Source organism: Staurois parvus, unplaced genomic scaffold (assembly GCF_062004578.1).
Source record: "Staurois parvus isolate SC_StPar_1 unplaced genomic scaffold, SC_StPar_1.0 ptg000018l, whole genome shotgun sequence".
NCBI lineage: Eukaryota > Metazoa > Chordata > Amphibia > Anura > Ranidae > Staurois > Staurois parvus.
Genome location: NW_028317814.1, coordinates 5,994,910 through 6,016,041, shown reverse-complemented (window position 1 = coordinate 6,016,041; position 21,132 = coordinate 5,994,910). Strand labels below are relative to the sequence as shown.

General features: G+C 43.0%; 1 protein-coding gene across 1 annotated transcript in view; it reads left to right on the top strand.

Annotated features, from left to right (window-relative positions):
* MICALL2 (MICAL like 2) overlaps window positions 1-10,017 on the top strand; it is a 143,911-nt gene extending 133,894 nt beyond the window's left edge. The window contains exons 17-18 of the mRNA XM_089682284.1: window positions 4,347-4,396; window positions 8,397-10,017. Of these exons, the coding sequence (XP_089538410.1) occupies window positions 4,347-4,396; window positions 8,397-8,497 (151 nt within the window). The 3' untranslated portion in view covers window positions 8,498-10,017. The remainder of the gene's footprint in view (window positions 1-4,346; window positions 4,397-8,396) is intronic.
* Window positions 10,018-21,132: the final 11,115 nt, after the last annotated feature.

The following is a 21,132-nucleotide window of genomic DNA, read 5'->3' as shown; positions in this document are numbered from 1 at the left end:
TGAACGCGGCTACCGCTAGTCTTAGCACTGACAGTGCTGTTTTGCAGTAATCTGGCATTTAATACTAATGTTGATAAGTTCAATGTTAATAAATCTCATTACATCTTGAAGAAGGTTTTAAGTTGTTTGCAGCTGGATTAGTAATAAAACTGAAACAGTCAGTCTATTGGCTAGGAAAATTAGAAATTATATTGTGCAGCCCTTAAGAGGAATCAGAGTTCATATTTGACCAAGGAGGGGTGGAAGTGAGGAGCTGACCTCAAATCTATAGCCCCTCAAAAAGCAATAGTTAGTTGAGTCTGGTGGCTTGAAATCGGCAGCTCACCACAAAGTGTCGAACCCTCCTAGACAAAGTGGTCACCTAAATTGGGAATTTCACATATAGGTGAACCAAAAAAAAAAAAAAAAGCACCAGTACAATTATCTCAAAAGTCCAAAAAGCCCTTTATTGTCTTCAATACTGGCAACAGGAAAGCAGAAGTCAGCCAACGTGTTTCAGGGATCCACAACCCCTTTCTTTATCAGGAATTGGCAGTAATGTCACTTCAAGAATGCCTGGACTCAAAAGGGTTTTTAAGTATTTATAGATATAAAATCAATTTGTTACACCAGTAAATTATTGCAGCATCTGCATTAAAGCGGAGCTCCAGTCCCCCTAAAAAGTTTTTTGTTAAAAGCAGATCCACGAGGACCTTACAAATAGCATTAACAATTGGAATAATTCAATATTTATTTATTTCAGGTACTTATATAGCGCCGTCAATGTACGCAGCGCTTTACATATATATTATACATTCACATCAGTCCCTAACCCTCAAGGGCTGTACAATCTAATTAAAAGCATTGTAATTACTTAGAAAATCGTAAACATTTACCAGGATTTTGGAAGCAGGCAGGCGCCATGATGGCTGTGGGCATCTGAAGCCCGCAGGTATTTATTTCCTGGAATCGTGCTGCTGGCTATCCCAGCATGCACCAGTCGTTCTCGCGCATGCGTAGTACAGACACTGCTCGGCGCGACGTGTGCAGTACAGGTTTCCATAACAATGGTTGAAACATCTCCCATTTGCGTCATTTCTGGTTTCCAAGTCCCGCGATTACAGGAAACCAAAGGACTCCTGGGATACAGGAAAAAACATCCCAGGAGACCTTGCAAATCGCCTTATGACATCATCGCCTAGGCGGTCAGGACCGGAATTGCAGGCTTGCAGTGGATTAAAAGGTATGTATAATAAAGGTAATAAGGTAAAGTATTAAAAATGGGTGGAACTCCGCTTTAATCTGCTGGTGCAATACTTGATATTATATCTAACTGTAAGTAACAGGGATCAGCCCGTACCTTTTTTTTAAATTTTGTTTTCCTTTTAATGAATATTTGTATTGAATCCAACCACAAAACTGAAAAGTACAGAGTAATGACAATGATATCAATGGTCTCATACATCCTGACTCCAGAAGATGACCAGCATAACCAAAACCCAAATCCAGGATCAGGCCTTACCTTTTGCTGCTCTGTCTGCTGTGTACAGATGAATGTGGATTGTAATGGTTTTTTAGGGCTTATTGCCATTTATCGTAGCTCATTATTGGGAATAAACCCTTTTACAGTCAAGCTGGAGGCAGGACTGGTTTTTTCAATAGGCATAGTAGGTTTAAGAGTATACAATAGGGTTCATTTTTCAATAATACCGGAAGTTAAGAGTTTGACTGTATGACTTCTGGCTGCTAATAAAGTGGTTCTAAAGTCTAAACATTTTTTTTTTACCTTTTTGAATTCCTTGCCCCACTACTTGCTAAAATCATCCCCCCATAACTAAATACTTGCCTGACTCCTCACACTGATCCAGCACTGTCCCAGCCACAGTGCCATTCTTCCTGGTCATACAGGAGACACTGAGGGCAACTGGAGTCATAGGCTTCTGCTGCTGTCAGTGAGGAGGCTGTGGGGGCGTGGCTTACTATTACTGTGTGCTTACGGATAAAACAGCCTGACTTGGGGGGGCATGTACACAACTTGCTGAGGGGCCACCTGGAGGAAAGCAGGAGCAGACAGCGCCAGCGGGGGACTGCCAAAGAGGAGTTAAGGGATTGTTCCGTGCACTACCATACCATACATATAATTTCTTTTTTATTTTAATAAAAAAAGAAATATAATTTACTTTAAAGTGTTACTAAACCCAGGACCCTGCATTCACTATATCTGGTCTCCCAGGACCCTGCATTCACTATATCTTGTCTCCCGCAGTACACAGAACCTAGAAATGCAATTATTTTAGTAAATATATACTGCTAAATACCTTCTCATCAGCAATATATAGCAGTCTTGTGACTCCTATCAGTGTCCAGCTGCGCATTGGTTAATCTTGGAAGAGTTTTCATTCTCCTCTGATGGTCCTATGAGGTTTCATGACCCTTGAACCTCTGCCTGGACAGTGCTGATTGGCCCTGTGCTGATCACATGCACCCTTTAAAAAAAAAAAAAAATTCTCTAACAATACACACCAAACTGAGCATGTGCAGCTTGCCCCCAAGGATCTGTTCTATCGGCAGATGAATTGGGGACTGTGGAAGAAGGGGACGATCAGAGAAGACCGGACCAAGCATGCTTTACTGCATTTACAGACGGATTTTACTGTTGTGGGTTTAGTAACACTTTAAATGTCCTTTGGAAAGCTTGTGGCTCCCATCCTTTTCCCGACTCCACGACTCACATATGATCTCCTGTGCCTGGTGAAATAAGTGGACCTTGCACTAAAAATCAGCAGCTGTCTGGTAGTCAGCATTTTGACCCTTCCTGTTGGAGCCTGACCTCTGACCTTTGGAGCAGAAGAACCCTATTAAAGAAATCTCAAATCTTTACATGCAGACACAGCAGGGCTTACATTGTTAAATTCTCATAATCCCAATTTATTTGCCAGTTCATTTGTAATGTCTATGATGGCGGCTGATGTTCTTCGAGTGCATTCAATGACAGTTGTTTTTCATTCTGAGGGAGAACTAGTTTCTCTTTCGGTGTCTCTATGACCTTCTGAATTTTTCCTTACCAGGAAAATAAAAAGTGACCAGTAAAAGCAGAACACCAAGTTATGGGCCGGGATCTCCTGTTGTGTTTTATTGGAGTACTTGTTAGGGTCCTTTCACATGGGCGTTCCGTTTTTTTTTTTCATCAGTTCAGTCACGGTTTTTCCAAGAAAAAACAGATCAGTTCACATCAGTTTTTTGTCCGTTTACATCCGGTTTTCATCTGCTCTGTTTTTTTTTTACGGAGGTAAAATAAGGTTTTCTTCTGTTCAAAAAAACAGATGTTAACGGATGCGGACATTAACCGATGTAAACAGTTGATCGTCCGTTTACATCCGCTAGTCCATAGAAATACATGGGTGTCCCTTTTTCAATTATAAACAGACAGATGAAAAACAGACATATGGGGCACCCGTGTGAAAGGGATCTTAAGAAGGACAGACTGAATTTATTGGGGGCGATTTATTAAAGCAGTACATCCTCACTTAGCCCAGTGATCCTGATTAAATATCCAGTTATGTGCAGAGGAAGTTAAAAGAGCAGGAATTTGCTTTGCAGATGATTGATTTAAAAAGTATTTAAAAAATGTACTTCTTTGTAAATCAGTCTTGTTGCATGATCTTTATCAGTCAGGGTTTTAGAATATTTGTCTTCGTCTGGGAAATAAAAAAATGATCTGCAGTATTTAGATGATTTCGATGATTTTTTATTTTTTTGAAAATAAATAAGCTATATCCTGTGATTCCCCCCCCCCCCCCCCTTATAAAATGATCAGCACCTCTGTACTACAAGGCACAGCAATACTGTGTCATGCACCCTGAAGCAGATCCTCAGTAGAAACTTTTTTTTTTTAACAAATGAGGACGTGTCTTGTTAAATAGAAAAAAGTTTACAAGTACCGAATACTCATGTTCATTGGTCTTTGCTTGTCTTCGGTAATGGTGGCCTTGAGTACCCCTTACTGCTTCTTGCAGCACAAGGTGTCACTCAGTACCAGGAGCCCAGACCGATGTAATAACGCACTCACGGGGGGGGGCATCCTTGGCTCAGAGGAGGTGAGTTGAACGAGGCTGGCCTTCATTCAGCGCAGAGGAGTAGCTCCATCTAGTGGTGAAGAGGAGTTTCCTCGGGTGACAGCGCCAGGCTGAAGGTGAGTATTGCTGCCAAAATGACTTACTCTTTTAACCCATCGCCACTTTATCTCAAGAAAAAAAAAAGGTTTGCATTTAGATACACTTTAATGCGTGACACTAGTAACTAGTCTGACACTAGTTAAATGATGAAGCTGATTCAGCGTATGAGTATTTGCTTGTTTTTTTCTTCAGGGAAAAGGAAGAGGATGAAGTCATGGAAAATATGATCAGAAAACATTCAGGTGAGTGTTACCTGCTAATCATTAACTAGAAACCATGTGTTCGTGTATGATGCATTTCTTTTAGACACAGAGTATCTTTTATGTTTAGGCCTCATGCACATGGGCCCCTGGGGCGGTATAACATAAAGTTTGGGCATATTTCCCCACCCACGAGCCACCAGTGCTGCTGATTTCCACCCATAGGAAGCAATGGCTGTATGCGGGTATACATCGATACTTGTGTAAACATGCACATGTGTATGGATAATGACCCTGGATGCAAACAATTTGGGGTTGATTTACTAAAACTGAAAAGTGCAAAATTTGTGCAGTTGTTCATGGTAGCCAATCAGCTTCTAACTTCCGCTTCTTCAATTAAGCTGTGACAAAAAACCTGGAAGCTGGTTTTCTATGCACAGCTGCACCAGATTTTGCACTCGCCAGTTTTAGTAAATCAAATCCTTTGTGTCCAAGATTGTACATGTGTATGCATGTGCATATTTTAGGAAGCTATGGCATATAGCGATTCATTTTAATAAGTGGCTGTATGCAGCACCTCTGACTGCTGGAAGGGAAACACAATGAATTTAAAGTTTCCGTGGCCCCAGACACACGTGCAGTATGCTTTACGTGCTAATTTTACTGAACCGTACTAAAAGTAGAGATGTACACCATACATGATGGTTAAAAGTCTAGTAATAATCAAGTGAATAAACAGAACACTGTGGGATTTCCCAACAAGGAGCCCGATTCAAATGAGGCCACTGCTATTACATTATCTATAATCAATAACACATTAGGCTCAATTCACTGAAATAAATGTGTTATAACACCACTACTTATATTATTTTATGATCCTTTTCTACAAAAAATATTCAGTTGATCAACATCAGTGTCACCAAGATGTGTAATTTTCTCATGTGGAGTAAACCGTAATTTTTGGAAAGCCCAATTTTCTCATAGGTTGTTGATTTATCCCAACGGAGTGCTTTTTATCACCACCAGAGATGCTGCTTTTTCCTTCACTCTCCCATAGACAGCTCTGGAAGCTTCCGGTTATCAGCACCCTGAAGCTGGTGTTATTGTAACCCCTTGCCACTGCTGCCACTTCCCAGCCCATTAAGCTAAATTCACACTTCCCAGTGTGGGAAACCCTCCTTCCATGAGCGCTTCCCGCACTGTATTTAAAATGCTTTGCAGGTGTGATTTTCTGTGGCTGTCATTGTTAAGTTAATGACACCCCAAACGCAAGTCGCAAACACAGTGCATTGGCCTACAAATGTACCAGGCGATCCGGATACAGTGCGTTTCCAAATATAGTGCATGCACTACTTTTGGTGCCATGCAGTGGGATTTGAGTCCACTCAAAATGAATAGGCTCAATTCACACAGCATTAAATCGCATGTGAATAGCAGAGGAATGCGCAGCACGTTCCTGCGCAGTTCCTAGTGTGAACCGGGGCTGAAGAGACGGCTGGGAGATGGAGGCAGGCTTTCAGATCTTGTGACCACTGTGATTGGTTGTCACACTGGTCACATGATCAGGAACTCCTTATTGAAAGCATGTATTGGGAGCTGCCTATGACATCATAGTTACTGTGCTGGGAGTGCACAGTAAACACACTTTCAGCACAGAAAATCCATTCCCAATGGATGCATATGTGTGGCTGCTTGGCATTAAAGCCCACCTGTCCAGTGGCTGCCTATATGTATGCAGCCTGCAGGAAAAGGTTAAGGGGCAATAACTTTTGTGGTAATCATACAAGAACACTGGTAGTAATATAATTATTATTTATAACAGGTACTTGTATAGCTCCATCAATTCACCCAGTGCTTTACATATATATTGTACATTCACATCAGATCCTAACCCTCAAGGGGTGTACAATCTAAAGTCCCTAACTTACATTTATACATACACATACAATTTAGACAGGATCCAATTAACCTACCAGCATGTCTTTGGAGTGTTGGAGGAAACTGGAGTACCCGGAGGAAACCCACGCAGGCACAGGGAGAACATGCAAAATCCAGGCAGGTGGTGCCGTGGTTGGGATTCGAACCAATGACCCTAGTACTGTCAGACGGATGTGCTAACCATTTAGACACTGTGCTGCCATTTAATTGCACTAGTAGAGGTAAAATGTGAATGTGAATTAGGAGATAACTAAGGTGTGGTATCAAAGGAATAACACACAACAAGAGAATAACAGGTTTGTCATTTGAGCCTATGGTCAGAAATTGCCCAGCAATGAGCAATATTAGATATCTGCTACGTGTTTTTTTTGTGGTTTTTTAAATTTATCCTTTCCTTTACTCTCCCAGCTTCCTTTATATGACTATATGTGGAATAGTAAGCCCAACCCCAGCCAAAACGTTGTATCTTGTATTACACAGAACTTCTAAGGACTAGAGCCTCTGTCAGGTTTTAATTGTCCCCTCTTTCCCTTTTGGGCTGAGTCGTTTTATGACTTGATATGACAGGAAGTGATGGGAAATCTCTCAAATGGTGGCACAGACTGAAATATGTTTTTTAGTAAAGTGTAGCAGGGTTAGAATTTCTTGATGATATTTTTACTGCTGTCCTTTCCTTCTTGTGACAATCACACTCTCCATGTGTGTCAAAGAGACAGGAAGTGAGGAGAAATCTGCCAATAGCATCACAGGCAGAAAAAAACTGACAAATCTTAACGGTAGTAAACTCTGTTTTTAAACTTGTACTCACAGGTAAGCTTACAATGAGGCTTACCTTTAGGTACAATGAATCTCCTAAACTTGCACTGTTTAGGAGATATTCGGCAATAGTCGATGATGTCACCCACACATGCGCAGCGACGCTCTGCATTCAGGGCACACAGAGTGTGCTGTGGAATGCAGAGCACTGTGTCGCAACTGTGACTCTCGTACACATGCGCAGGAATGATGTCATCACAGACTGGCCATTCAAGCAACCAAAGCACAAGAATCCAGAAGGAAGACCACCTGGAAGATAGAAGCACCAGCAGTGACAGGGCGCTGCTGGAGGGCTTTGTTTGACATAATGGGCTAGTGTGCGCTGGCATTAACCTTCCAGGGGCCCTTTTTTTTTTTTTTTTTTTTTTTTTTAAATTTGAGATTTTACTACCATTTTAAGCTGATCAAATGCATACAGTATTTTTTTTTCTTTTAGCCTGCAGATGTAACAAAAGAGCTCTAAAAGATTCCTCCAACCAAGCTAAACAGCACAGATGGACAAATCTCTCTTGGTGGCTTTTGTATTCTGATAGCCAGCTTCAGCATTCCTAAACAGTGCTTCTGACTGGATACAGGTGCTGTTCAGCTGACAAATTTCCACCTGACTCTTTCAACAAAAGTCAATTGTTTAATAGACTATTGTGGAGCTGGGTGGCACCAACAGGCGAATCCCTGGCTTATTTTTTGGCTGCTTTATTATGACTTGGCCAATATTTAGGCCGTGTGTGGCAGCCTTAACTATGTAAAACTACTCTGAAAACATTAGGCTTTTTTTTTTATTTTTTTTTTATTTTTTATTTTTTTTTTATTTTTTATTTTTTTTTTTTAAGAATCTCTTTGCCATGAGAGCCTATTCAGTAATAGTGATTGGATTCTGTGTACTGACTCATCCAACTGAGCAGAAAGCAGGTTTAAGTAGACTGGCCAATAACAGCTGATTTCTGATTGATTGTCATTACTTCTTCTTTGGTAAGGATTAGGCTAATACATTTCTTTTGTGGTCTTGTACTGGTGCAATATATTCTCTTTTAACATTCAAATCAGTATTTTGTACGCTGATATAATGGTCGGGCTTGCTTGATCAGCTGTGAGTCGGGCCACTTGTAATGGGAAGGTCCAATACAGACAAAAAGGGGATACACTGGTCCGGTGTGTTGGGGTTGGGGCTAGCATATCCATTCTGTTGAAAAGATAATTGTTACAAAACCTTAAGGAAATGGATAATTGTGGCACAAGGTCCCCGATGGGCTGTTGTACTGTGAAATAAGTAACCTCTTCTTCCTTTCAGATTCTCAACAGAAGCAAACCACTCCAGAGCCAAACCTAAAGAGAAGATCCCGCTTCAGCTTTTCAGGCTGGTTAAGACCAAAGGATAAAAATAAAACCTAAAGAGTGATTGTGTTGGACATGATTAATGACGTGCAATATATGAATTTTTATGGAAACACTGGATCACAGTTGACACTACGACATATACTACCCTGAGCTATCTCCTGCCTGAACTGTCCAGGCCCTAAAATGACTGCAGCCTCTAGCTCATTGAGCCTTCACTGGACACTTCTTATGACAACTGTGAATATGCCATGTGGAAGAACCTCTTGAATTATAGTGCACTGGGCCAAATAAACCGAAAAGGCCTTAACGTAAACCCATGCTTTGCCTACACAGGGCACAATAACACGTTCAATCGAAATCATTGCCTTGCAGCAGCTTTTACTTCCCTCTGATCCCATGATGGGAGCAAAGAGAAAAAAACCTGTGTAGGCGCCAACTCCAGTCCTAGTCGGAGCTTACACAGGGCTGAGGATTCTTTCCCCCACCCCCATGTGACAGCACTTCTTGCCTGAGCAAAAGGAAGGGAGTCACATGATCTACCATATCCTGAAGTACCAAAGAGCAAAGGGAAGATGTACGCTGTTGCAAGAAATGGCATTATTGTGAACCTTCAATGCTTCTTAGTATAAATACACATTAATTTGAGCCTGTTCTTATTCTCTGCATTTTGCCACATTTAGAAGTTTTTTTACCTGGTGCTGTGCTGATTTGTCTCAATGGCTCACAAGACTGAACTTCCTGCTCTCAACTGTGAGGGAACTGTGCTTTTGGTGTGTATGAATTTGAATGCAGTGATGTATCTACCAAGCTTTCAACTCTTGAGAACTCTAAAACTCCCAAGCAAAGTGAGCAGGAATTCCTGAACTATTTCTCTGTGAAAGTCGCCAATAATTCTCCTTAAAAGGAATCTGTCAAGATAGAAACATGGGAGCAGTGACTGCTGCTTTGGTCTTTCGTCTGGCACCAGATGTGCACATGCTTGACCTAGGTCTGCCAAGCAGTGAAGGTAAGTATAAAGCTCCTCGCTAACGAGGCCGTCCAGCGTCTGTGCGTCCCTTCCAGCGGTTCAGTGCACCTAGGAGGGACAGGCATGGCATCCAGCTCTTCTGCAGGCAACCCATCAAAATCAATGGCAGGGTGCAGCTGGACTAACCGAATTCTGTACCATGTAGTACTGGTGTTTTAAGGGTCCTGTGTGTTCAGACACATGTGCAAGAGGCCGTCCCCACATCTGTACCTTACCACAACAACCTACCATTGACAACTCCCATATTGTCATCCCAACAGATTCCTTACCCAACAGATTTGTACCTCTTGAGTTATTGTACTTTGTGTGAATAGTCAAGTCCCTGCTGAACTAGATCAAAGATTGTAAGTCTTGGAGCCCACAGTCATACGGAGGACTGCTACAGATCCTGAGATCTTCTCAGCCCCGTGACACTTTGTTCCTGGGATACTTTTCCAGGAGGTAAATACCGGACTCTGAGTTTTGTGCACTTTTACTTAAACAAGCCATTGTGTATTGCATTTTGTATCTGAACACAGTTTGTCTTTTTAATAAAAGTATTATTTAATATTGTGGTGCTGGATCTGTTTCATTTGGTGATCTTTGTACTAAATGTTAGATCTTTATACTAAATGATCTTTAAATTCATCCACACGGAAACTCAGGCAGGACTGTAGGCATGATTGATGTCCAGGGGCCCAGCTCCAACCTTTGTGCTCCAACCAGAGAACATACAATCAGTCAAAGCTCTGTATCTACCTGTCACTTTACAAGAAGTGTGTGATGAGACATGGCCATGAAAGTGCTTTCAATGTAAATTTAAATGATATAATGCTTTTCCCCCTTGCAACCCTTGCTTTTATCTGCTGCAGGGGCAGACAGTGATGCAGCCGTCTTGGCCATGCTTTGTGGAATATTGTACTAGGGCCATTTTTGTTTTATACAGGAGCCCATCACCCTTTCAGTATGCATTTAGAGTGGAGAAACCTATGCAAACACGGGGGGAACAAGAAAACTCCATGCAGATAGTGTCTTGACCAGGACTAAAACCGAGGGCCCCAGTGTTGATGAATATGAAGCTGGAAACTTAGTGGACTCAAATGTTGTAACTCTTTGTTGGCTACACAGATCCATCCAGTAAAACAAAGCTAAGGTGTTTTGGCCGCTATGGCCTTACTCGTAGCATAGTTATGCCATGATTAAAGCCATAGCGCTGAAACGCATTAGTTTTGTTTTACTGGATGTACCTGCGTAGCCAATAAAGATTTACAGAGTTTGAGTCCACAGAGTTGCCAGTTTCATGTTTATATAAAGTTTAAGTATTGAGGGACTGCACATCCCAGCTACGAATGCTGATTTTCAGCTGTGGCTAGCAGTAGAGCTTGGGTATTGTATCCGGAGACCCCAGTGTGTTGAAGAAATTGGGGAAAGGCTAACTACTACCTGGCCTAGCATGTACCTTATTCCATCTATGATGATATCAATATATCAATACTTGATAATGAACACAGTCATCCTTATGAATACTAAGGGCTCATGTACACTGCAGCTCCTAAACTGACGTTCAGGAGCTGTTCAGCGTTTTTTTCAGCAGCCCCTGAACTCTCCCTAATGTTCTCCTATGTGACCATGTACATATAGTCGTTTACAGGCAGTTGAGTTTACAGTCATTTTTTTGAACACACCAAATGCTTGTAAATGCAGTTAACCGCGTTTATAAGCGTTTGCATTTAGAAGCGTTTTTTAACTGTTCCATATCCAGATGCTGTCCAGAGCCTTTTTTCATCATCAAAAATGCATACAAAGCATTTTCCATGTATTCAAATGGACCGGGTACACCAGCGCAGTCAGTTCCAGGTTTCAAATGCAGGAATAAATGGTAGAACGTGCCGCGTTATGCTCATGATGGGATCCATAGTGAAGACAACCAGAAAAGACAGGTCATCTCAACACATACTGCTCTCTCTGCTTCTGCGCTCTCTATTTCCCTCAAAATGTCTGAAATAGTTAATTTTTTTACAATTTCTCAGTGCATTCTGGGCATTTGGGAGGGTCTCCTGAGGTTATCTTTTAAAAACGCTTCTAAACGCATATAAGCACATAAACGCGGTATTGAAACGCAACTAAACTGGCGTTTTTTTTAACCTACGTTTTCCAACAGTCGGTTTCCATCGTTCAGAAGAGTTTTCCAAATGCCCCGTGTACATGAGCCCTAATGACAGTCATGCTTATACAAGGCAAACAGCAATATGTAAAGTGCAGTAACCCCTTCACAACTACTTAGAATTAAAAAAAATAATAATGTTAGCAGAAATCTTGTTAGTTGCAGTGGCAATCTCCTTCTGCATTGTGAACTTAGGAAGTGCGCACTTGGCACGGACGCCATCCAACGAATGCATTTTCTCAATGAATGCACAGTTCTCTGATTGGACGAGGTGAAGAGGTGGGGGAAAGGGGAGTGAAACCACAAACTCCACCTCATGCAATCAGAAAGAAGTTTACACTGAGAAAATGCAAAGTGTTCTTTAAACGGTGACTGTGCTGAGCAAGTGACCTCCTGTGTTCACTATGCAGCAGGGCAGCCACTCTGCATGGGACCCAAAAGCTAATAGAGATGCCTACTCCAGCGATTTCCAGCTTGTAGAGGGATCCCACCTGATCCCTCTACAAGGGGACCCTGCAGGATCTTCCACAGAATCACATATACTTACATTGGTCCAAGCTGGACCAATGGAACCATGCAAAAAAGAATGCAGCTCTAAAGGAAAATAATTGTCATTGTAGAGGTAAATAAATATTAGCACATGTCTATATATTAAAATCTTGTTATCTGGCATTCTTCGGTAAACCCTGCAGATGAGCTGCGCTTTTACTACCCCTCTACTGTTACCTCCTTTATCTGCAGAGTCAGCGCCTGGTGCATGCGGTGGAAATTATACCCCCTGTCATTTTTCTGAAAGCGCCCCGCAACCGAGGACTTCAAGGGGTGATACAACTCCTCACCACCTGTTAAATGCTCTCTGAAGCTCTTCAGAGATCAAAGCACATGTGAACAAGAACCTTCGGAAAATGAAATCTGCTCTACGTATTATGACTTAAACATTGTAACTTTCTGGCACCTCACAAAAGGGGAAAGCATCAGGGGGCTGATCTGCGTGAGACTGCATGTGTATACACAGCCCTAAAAATGAAGACTACTAGTGTCAGGGATGCGGGTGTGACCAGAAGTGTGTGGACTGACACAGGGAAACGTAGGCTTCAGATATAGTAAATAATATAATTTATTGAGACTAACACAAATACATACAACAAGGTGAAACAAACCCAAACCTAAACTGATATAGATACACAGGTGCATACACATATAGAGCACAACGTAGTCAGGCAGGCCGGGTCGATAACTATCGGGCAGGTAGGTACAGGAGGAGCAGGTGGAGAGAATGGTCAGGGTCACAAGCCAAGGATCACACAGGAGAAGTCAGCAGAGGTCAGGATCAGGCAGGGTCGGAAACAAGTCAGGCAGGAACAGGAATGCAGGTTACAAGATACAGGGGCCCATGGAAAAACACACACCAAGGCCCTGACTGTGAGTCTTGCCATTCCTTAAATACAACCCCTGCAATCAGCTTCAGGTGTTATGGCTGACTGCAGGGGTGAGTCTCTGATTGCTGAGAGCACCCGCTGGCCAGCCCTGGTACTGCAGCCCACAAGGCAGGTGAGTCCCACCGTTATTGGCAAGTCCATTCCTGACAACTAGTTTCCTGGTAGCATGATTTGGAGCCTCCTGATCAGTCTATTTGTTCCAGGTTAGTAACTCAGAAAGTATCTTTGGACTACGTTGAAGGTTTAGGTTAGGTTCATGAAGAAGGTCAGTATACCTGTGAAGCCCTGACCCAAACCGTTTCCTTGTAATGAGTCATACTGTCACTTCTGTACAATTTACCATCTGCTGCTGGTTAACATGGCCACTACGTCAGTCCCAGATCTGCGGATCGTATACAACACATGACAGGGTGAGGCTGGAGATGTCATTCACAATTGCAGGTTGCAGCAAGTTACTTTACAATGGCTCATATACAAAGTTCAGTTTAGAGCGGTTGTCAGGATTTTCATCCTGCACTAATAGAAATATGCCGGAGTCTATAAAGACTAGAACAGAAGATCCTCCACCCTACAAACAAAATGTGTTCTTTCATTTCTATAGCAGTTTGTCCAGCACAGAACGATTCATATTACTCCTTGCCTATGGTAAGCCGGGGTTGCCACTGCTCACCCCCTTTAAAAATACTCGCTGTGTGTAATATGTTGACCTGAAACAAGCATGCAGCAAGTGAAGTTGGAATTTCTGATCTAATTTGTTGCTTAGCTTCTCTATTCAAGCCAGAGGATTAAAGAGGAACTGAATTTTAGTAGATGGCCCAAAAATGCAGGCAGAGGGCAAAGGGCTAGTCACCAGTAGACATGGTGTTTAAAACTGAGTTCAGGTCCAAACCAGGGAGTCAGCTGTCATTCCTGGTCCAATGAGCTGCAGGCAGCTGACGTTACAAAAGGGTTGGGTATGCTCCTGACATCATTGACCTAGTATGGTCATATTAGGTCATTGTTGTTGAACTTTTATGGCCATGTGGCCATATTAGGTCAATGAAGTCACAAGTATCCCCGACGTTTTGTAACGTCAGCTGTCTGCAGCTCATTGGACCAGGAATGACAGCTGGCTTCCCAGTTTTGACCGGAACCTGGTTCTGAATAAACACAAGCTCATCCCTAGGCACAAGTATTGCCTGTGGACTCCCTGCAGCTGGGTCTCTGTAATTATCAATAAAGGTCTTCACACCACTAATAACGACACCATTCAGCAGCTATCAATATATTATTATTTAGGGTGCTTAAACCTCTCCACGGTGCATCTGTTAGTACAATCGTTTTTAATGTACAGAGTAAACACACCACATTTCCAAACTGCTTTAGCAATGTCTTCATCCGTATTGCTGTATATCATCTGTATGTACTGTATATGCCTAATACAAGCTTCCTGTGTGGATGCAACCATGTTGGTAGAGGAGCAGGGTTTTGCTTCCCCAATGTTAGTCTCCAGCAAGGAGAACAGAGAGCAGCACAGCAGTGATATAACTAAATCTCCTGATACTAGCAGGCAGAGGCAGCAGTGCCTTATATCTCATACAGCAGATAAACAGCAATGAGGCTGAAGACAACACTGCCTAGGCACCCTTACATACCAGGAAGTGTAATGCTGTTTTTCTGGAGGAATTCCAGACAAGCGGTGCATTTTTCAGGGTACTGCTTAGGCACAGTTATTTCTAAATGTCTCCTTAGACTGCAAATCTTCACTTTTTGAGTTCAGGTTCACTTGGTAACATGGCAGCTAGCATTTTTGTAAAGATAGATCAGCAGTAGATGCCTCCATAATTCAACAAACTGTAGGTTTTACAATCTAATGTACATGCCACAGTCATAGGGTATAGGCATGGTGGGTTCAAACCAATTAAGCTACCACTATGTACCTCCTCCCATGCTTGTCTCCAGGACTTCTCCAGAGCTTCCCCCATCCTCTGGAACTCTCTACCCCAATTTATCAGACTATCGCCTAATCTGCTCACTTTTAGGCGATCTCTGAAAACCTATCTCTTCAGGGAAGCCTATCCTGCCCTCAGCTAATAATGGAATCTTCTACTCTTCCAACCAGTCCATCCCCCATAATTACTACCTTTTGTACCACTAGCCCCTCCCTCCTAGATTGTAAGCTGCAAGGAGCAGGGCCCTCCTATCCCTCCTGTATCGAACTGTATTGTTGCTGTATTGTCTCCTGTTATATTGTAAAGCGCTGAGCAAACTGTTGGCGTTATATAAATCCTGTATAATAATAAGAAATCCACACAAATGGAGGACATACAAACTCCATGTACATAGCACCCTTGGTGAATGTCAGACACAGTACCCTGGTGCCTTGATACATGAGACTCTGGCATTTAGCTGAAGGTCACAGGTGTATGTGGTTAATGTGTAAGATGGTCTCAGCCTTGCTCCACTCCACAAGTCACGCCCTCTGACATGTTTCACCCCACCCACTACTAGATGGTGATATTTTCAGCCAGCACCTCATTCCGGAGCATCAGAGGGACCATCTCCTTCTTTGCTTGGAGCAGCACTACAAGTATTAGCAGGTCACAGGGACAAATGCCTAGAACAAAAGCAGTCTGTGTTTCATGCATTTGCCCCTGGACACCTACAACCCTAAAGGTAAGTACCTCTAGGTGCACCTTCCAGCCCTGTTCAACTGCAGCCTCTCATAGAGTTTGATGGGCAGCTAGCAGTGGGGCTGGTACCTGTGTCCTCCACGTGAAACTAAATGCCCAGTAGGCACAAACCTTATCACTTTATCTGATGGTGTACTAAAGATGAAAGCTGATATTTGCCTCAAACATGTAAACATGTCTTTCTTACTTTACCATAATAAATTAAAAGAAACACAAAACCGTACTCGTATGATGTGAAATAGCAAGTGCTCACGAGCAGGGCCCTCCTACCCTTCTTGTCTTAAATTGTATTGTAATTTCTCCCTTTTTAATGTAAAGTAACTGTTCAAATTAATGGCACTGTATACATTCTGTATAATAATAATGATAATAATATGCCCTTTAAATTTGTCATTGGCCCTTATCATTCTCATAGATTTCTTGTAGCATGCTGTTCTATAGGCATGAGCCTGCCACCTAGCGGTGACTTTTAGGAACTGACAATTATTTCATATAGTTTCACTATGATCAGGTGTGGCCAACTTGCGCCCCCAGCAGGGGCAGACTGATAACTCATGGGGCCCCTGGGCAATAGGGGATCATGGGGCCCCTGTGTCCTCGCCCATACCAAAAAAGCCTATGAAAAAAGCCAATGAAAGGTACCTGGGGCATCTCATGGGGCCCCCTACTGACCCTGGGCCCTCGGGCAGTGCCCGAGTGCTCGAATGGTCAGTCCACCCCTGGGCCCAAGGCAAAATTATTATTATAATACAGGATTTATATAGCGCCAACAGTTTGCGCAGCGCTTTACAAAATGAAGGTAGACATTACAATTACAATACAATTTGATACAAGAGGAAACAGAGGGTCCTGCTCGCTAGAGCTAACAATCTATCATAAACCTACTTACAAATGTAGATTTTCTTTTTTATTTAAATGTGAACACGTGAGCGAAGAAAAATTTGACAGTGTCTCTTTACAGGACATTTTAAGTTTTCTCTTCCCAAAGAAGAAATCTCCCACGCTCACAATCATGCCTTATTCGTGTCATCAGTTTTGGCATCGGCAGCACCTATATTTGTGAGCAACTGTTTTCAAGGATGAAGCACATGAAGAGTAAGGCTTGGTTCACATATATGCATTTTGAGTTTGATGCTCTTTCCAGTGCTTTTTGCAGTTTGTTTTGCTACGCGTGTTTTTGTTGTATTTTTAACGCGTTTTGCATTTTGTTCAGCTTTTTTTTTTTTGTTAAAGTGGAATTTTTTCTGGTTGCTGGGCAGAATAGAAATGCAAAACGTAGCAATAACACGCTATCATGCATTTTGCAACTTCTCCATTGAACTGTATTGTACCAAAACCCTGCTTTTTGCAGTCCCTGACCCTTTCCAGAAACGCAGCAGTAGAAAAAAGCATAGATGTGAAATATGTTCCGTAGGAAACTATGTTAAATGGACTGTAGTGCATTTCTACAAAAAGCACTAAAAAAAACGCATATACACTTTTTTAAGTTTTGGATAGCGTGGTTGGGTGAAAAAAAAACGGCTCTCAGGTTCATTGGCTTCTCCCTAGTGTGTGCAGTGCACATGGCCCCAAGGTTGAGGGGGGGCCCACTGTCTACTCAAAGTTCCACTCTGTAGATCAAAGGAGATCCATGTATGTGCTGATCAAATATGCGGGTCATTGGTACCTGTGTCTGCCCTTACATCCAGATTAGTGCCAGGATGCTCTGGCCAGGGTTTTACTCACCAGTCTTTCAAAGCAAATCCAATTTATAAAAGGTATTTTTTTTAAACCAAGTAAAAGTATGCAGTCTGAGGCTTCATGCATGGGCCAAGGAACACAACAGATAGGTCAGGGATAAAGTTGTGGATAAATTTATAGCAGGATTAGGTTCTAAAAAAAATATCTCAAGCTTTGAACATCTCACAGATCACTGTTCAATCCATCATTCAAAAATGGAAATAGTATGGCACAACTGCAAACCTACCAAGACATGGCCGTCCACCTAAACTGACAGTTCGGGCAAAGAGAGCATTAATCAGAGACGCAGCCAAGAAGCCCATGGTAACTCTGGAGGAGCTGCAGAGATCCACAGCTCAGGTGGGAGAATCTGTCCACAGGAGAACTATTAGTTATGCACTCCACAAATCTGACTTTTATGGGAGTGTGGCAAGACGAAAGCCATTGTTGAAGGAAAGCCATCAGAAGTCCCGTTTGCAGTTTGCGAGAGGCATGTGGAGGGCACAGTAAACATGTGGAAGAAGGTGCTCTGGTCAGATGAGACCAAAATGTAACTTTTTGGCCTAATAGCAAAATGCTTTGTGTATCACAAAACTAACACTGCACATCACCCTGAATACACCATCCCCACCGTGAAGCATGGTGGTGGCAGCATCATGTTGTGGGGATGCTTTTCCTCAGCAGGGACAGGGAAGCTGGTCAGAGTTGATGGAAAGATGGATGGAGCCAAATACAGGGCAATCTTAGAAGAAGACCTGTTATAGCCTGCAAAAGACTTGAGACTGGGGCGGAGGTTCACCTTCCAGCAGGACAACAACCTGAAACATACAGCCAGAGCTACAATGGAATGGTTTAGATCAAAGCATATTCATGTGTTAGAATGGCCCAGTCACAGTCCAGACCTAAAACCAATTAAGAATCTGTTAGACTTAAGAATTGCTGTTCACAGATGATCTCCATCCAATCTGACAGAGCTTGAGCTATTTTGCAAAGAAGGATGGACATTATTTCACTCTCTAGATGTGCAAAGCTGGTAGAGACATCCCCAAAAAGACTTGCACTGTAATTGTAGTGAAAGGTGGTTCTACAAAGTATTGATTCCGGGGGGCTGAATACAAATACACGCCACACTTTTCAGATATTTGTAAAAAACTGTGAAAACCATTTATCATTTTCCTTCCACTTCACAATTATGTGCCCCTTTGTGTTGGTCTATCACGTAAAATCCCAATAAAATACATTTACGTTTTTGGTTGTAACATGACAAAATGTGGAAAATTTCAAGGGGTATGAATACTTTGTCAAGGTGCTGTAGTCTTAATTGGCAACGGAAACTTTTTTCCCCAGAGACAACCTCCTAAAACTAGGGACTGTCCCTGCAAATCAAGGATGTTTGGTCACCCTTTCCAATACTCCATTACAGGGGTACTCAACCTTTTGAACAGTGATGGCCATGTAAGTAATTTGGTAACCAGTCATGGGCCACAAGGAAATTAAGTGGTTCACAATTTCAATTTGTTTTTATTTTAAATAGCATAATGAACGTTTTCCTCCTGCAGTCACTGAATGCCGGCGGGATGGAAAGGAGAATAAGCCAGCTTTCATATAATAGAAGTCTATGGCTCAGTGCAGCTAACCTGCAGGAAAGCCACAGGTGCAGTGTGCTGCACTCGCAGATCAGTGTGACAACAGGCTAATAGTTGTTAACCCTTTTATAGGTGCTAATATGCCCATTACAAAATTGCAGTGTATGTGTTGTTTAATACACTGACCTTCTTTTCCTCTTCCAGCTTCTACTGGTATCACTCTCTATCTCCAGGCTGCTGCAGTTAAGGCTGAGAGATCCTCCCTTCCAGCTCCTGCCTGCAGGTAGGCCCCTCTCCTGGCCCCCTTCCAGACTCCACACTACATCCTCACTTCATCTTCCACCTGACACTACTCCCCTGCTGATCAGGCTCTCTCATAAATAAGGGCTGTCCTGGCCTCATGCCAGGCTTTATCCTTGGGGATTGGCCAGTATCCCCTAAGTATGTTGAGCCCCTCCTCACCCTCACCCACTGCCTTCTAGAAACTTCTGAAGTTTCTAGAACAGGGGGAGGTATCAGGGGACTTATTTGCAGAGCCCTCAGCCCTGACCTAAAAATGACCTGGCTGACTCATCCCAGGTTAACTCATACCAGGCTGCTACTCCGCCTCTTACTAAAAATCTGTCTAGCTCCCCCTAGCTAACTAGAGGGGCACTACATTCAGCCCCTGCTAGAACACAGCCATGTCCTCATTGGCTGGGGGACAACAAAAAAGGGTTCCTGAGCCCAGGAATGGGGCAATAAAACAAAACAAATGTACAGAATACATTTAAATAGAGATGAAGCACCTTGTCCAAGAAGGAAGCCCTTAATCAGCAACAGTGTGTCCTCTTGTTCTTGCACAGGAGATGACAGCCATCTGGAGACACTTGCAGAACACCAGAAAGAGGCAAACACAATAACAACACAGGCCTAATGCTGGCTAACTAATTACAAACCATAAGGCACTTTAACGTGTTAATTTTTAGCAGATGTCCCTTTTCCTAAGAGTCCTTTTTGTTTTTGAAAGAACTTTAGGAGGAACCCTTTCATTTGAAATAGTAAAGCTAGGTGGTTTCCTGGCAGAATCCCAGGCCAGTGTATCTGAGAAGGAACAACAGGGCTGGAGTCCGGCCTAGTCTGCAAGCAAAAACAAATTTTTGTTTCCTGAAGAACAGCAAGACCTGCTGGGCTGGAATCCTGCGTCAGCCATCTCAGCAGTATTTCCAGCGGCTGGGCTCGAGATGACACTTGAACAGGCTCTGTCCTGTGAGCAAGGCCAGCTGAGTCTGGTGTAAGGGAACATTTTGACGGTCCTGCCAGTGAACCTGTTGTTGAACCTTTGTTGTGTGCCCCCAGTTCCATTCTTCCTTGGTAATATCTGGGGACCAGTCCTCCTGTTCAATTTCCAGGGGCCCAAACTTAGCATGTATTCTGGGTGACTCCCAATCCACCCCCCACCACTGACACTCTCTGTTGACTCACCTACAACTCCTGATACATTAGTGTGATGGTTGGTGGGAAGAATGCTCCTTACACTTGTGGTCATTGGGAAGAATTGCCCCTTACAGATAGATAAAAAGGTCAATGGTGTCAGTGGGAACTTATCTGAGGGAGAAATTGCTCTTTTCTCAAGGAACCCCTAGCAACCTCTGGAGAAACCAGGGGCGGACTGACCATTTGGAAACTCGGGCACTGCCCAAGGGCCCGGGGTCAGTAGGGGGCCACATGAGATGCCCCTGGTACCTTTTTCATAGGCTTTTTTGAGTTTGGGCAAGGACACAGGGGTCCCATGATCCCCTATTGCCCGGGGGCCCCATGAGTTGTCAGTCCGCCCCTGGGAGGAACCCTAAGGTTCCATGGAACTATAGATCTATACAGGGGTGGACTGACCATTCAGGAACCCAGGGTCAGTAGGGGGCCCCATGAGATGCCCCTGGTACCTTTCATAGGCTTTTTTGGGTGTAGTTTCAGTGTGGGTGAGGATACTGGGGCCCCATGAGTTGTTAGTCCGCCCCTGGATCTATAGTGCTATCACATGACAGGGTATAGCAAACTGCTATGACACAGTGCATAGTATTTCAGGAATGTCATATCAACTGCTTACTTTTTGTACATGTGGAT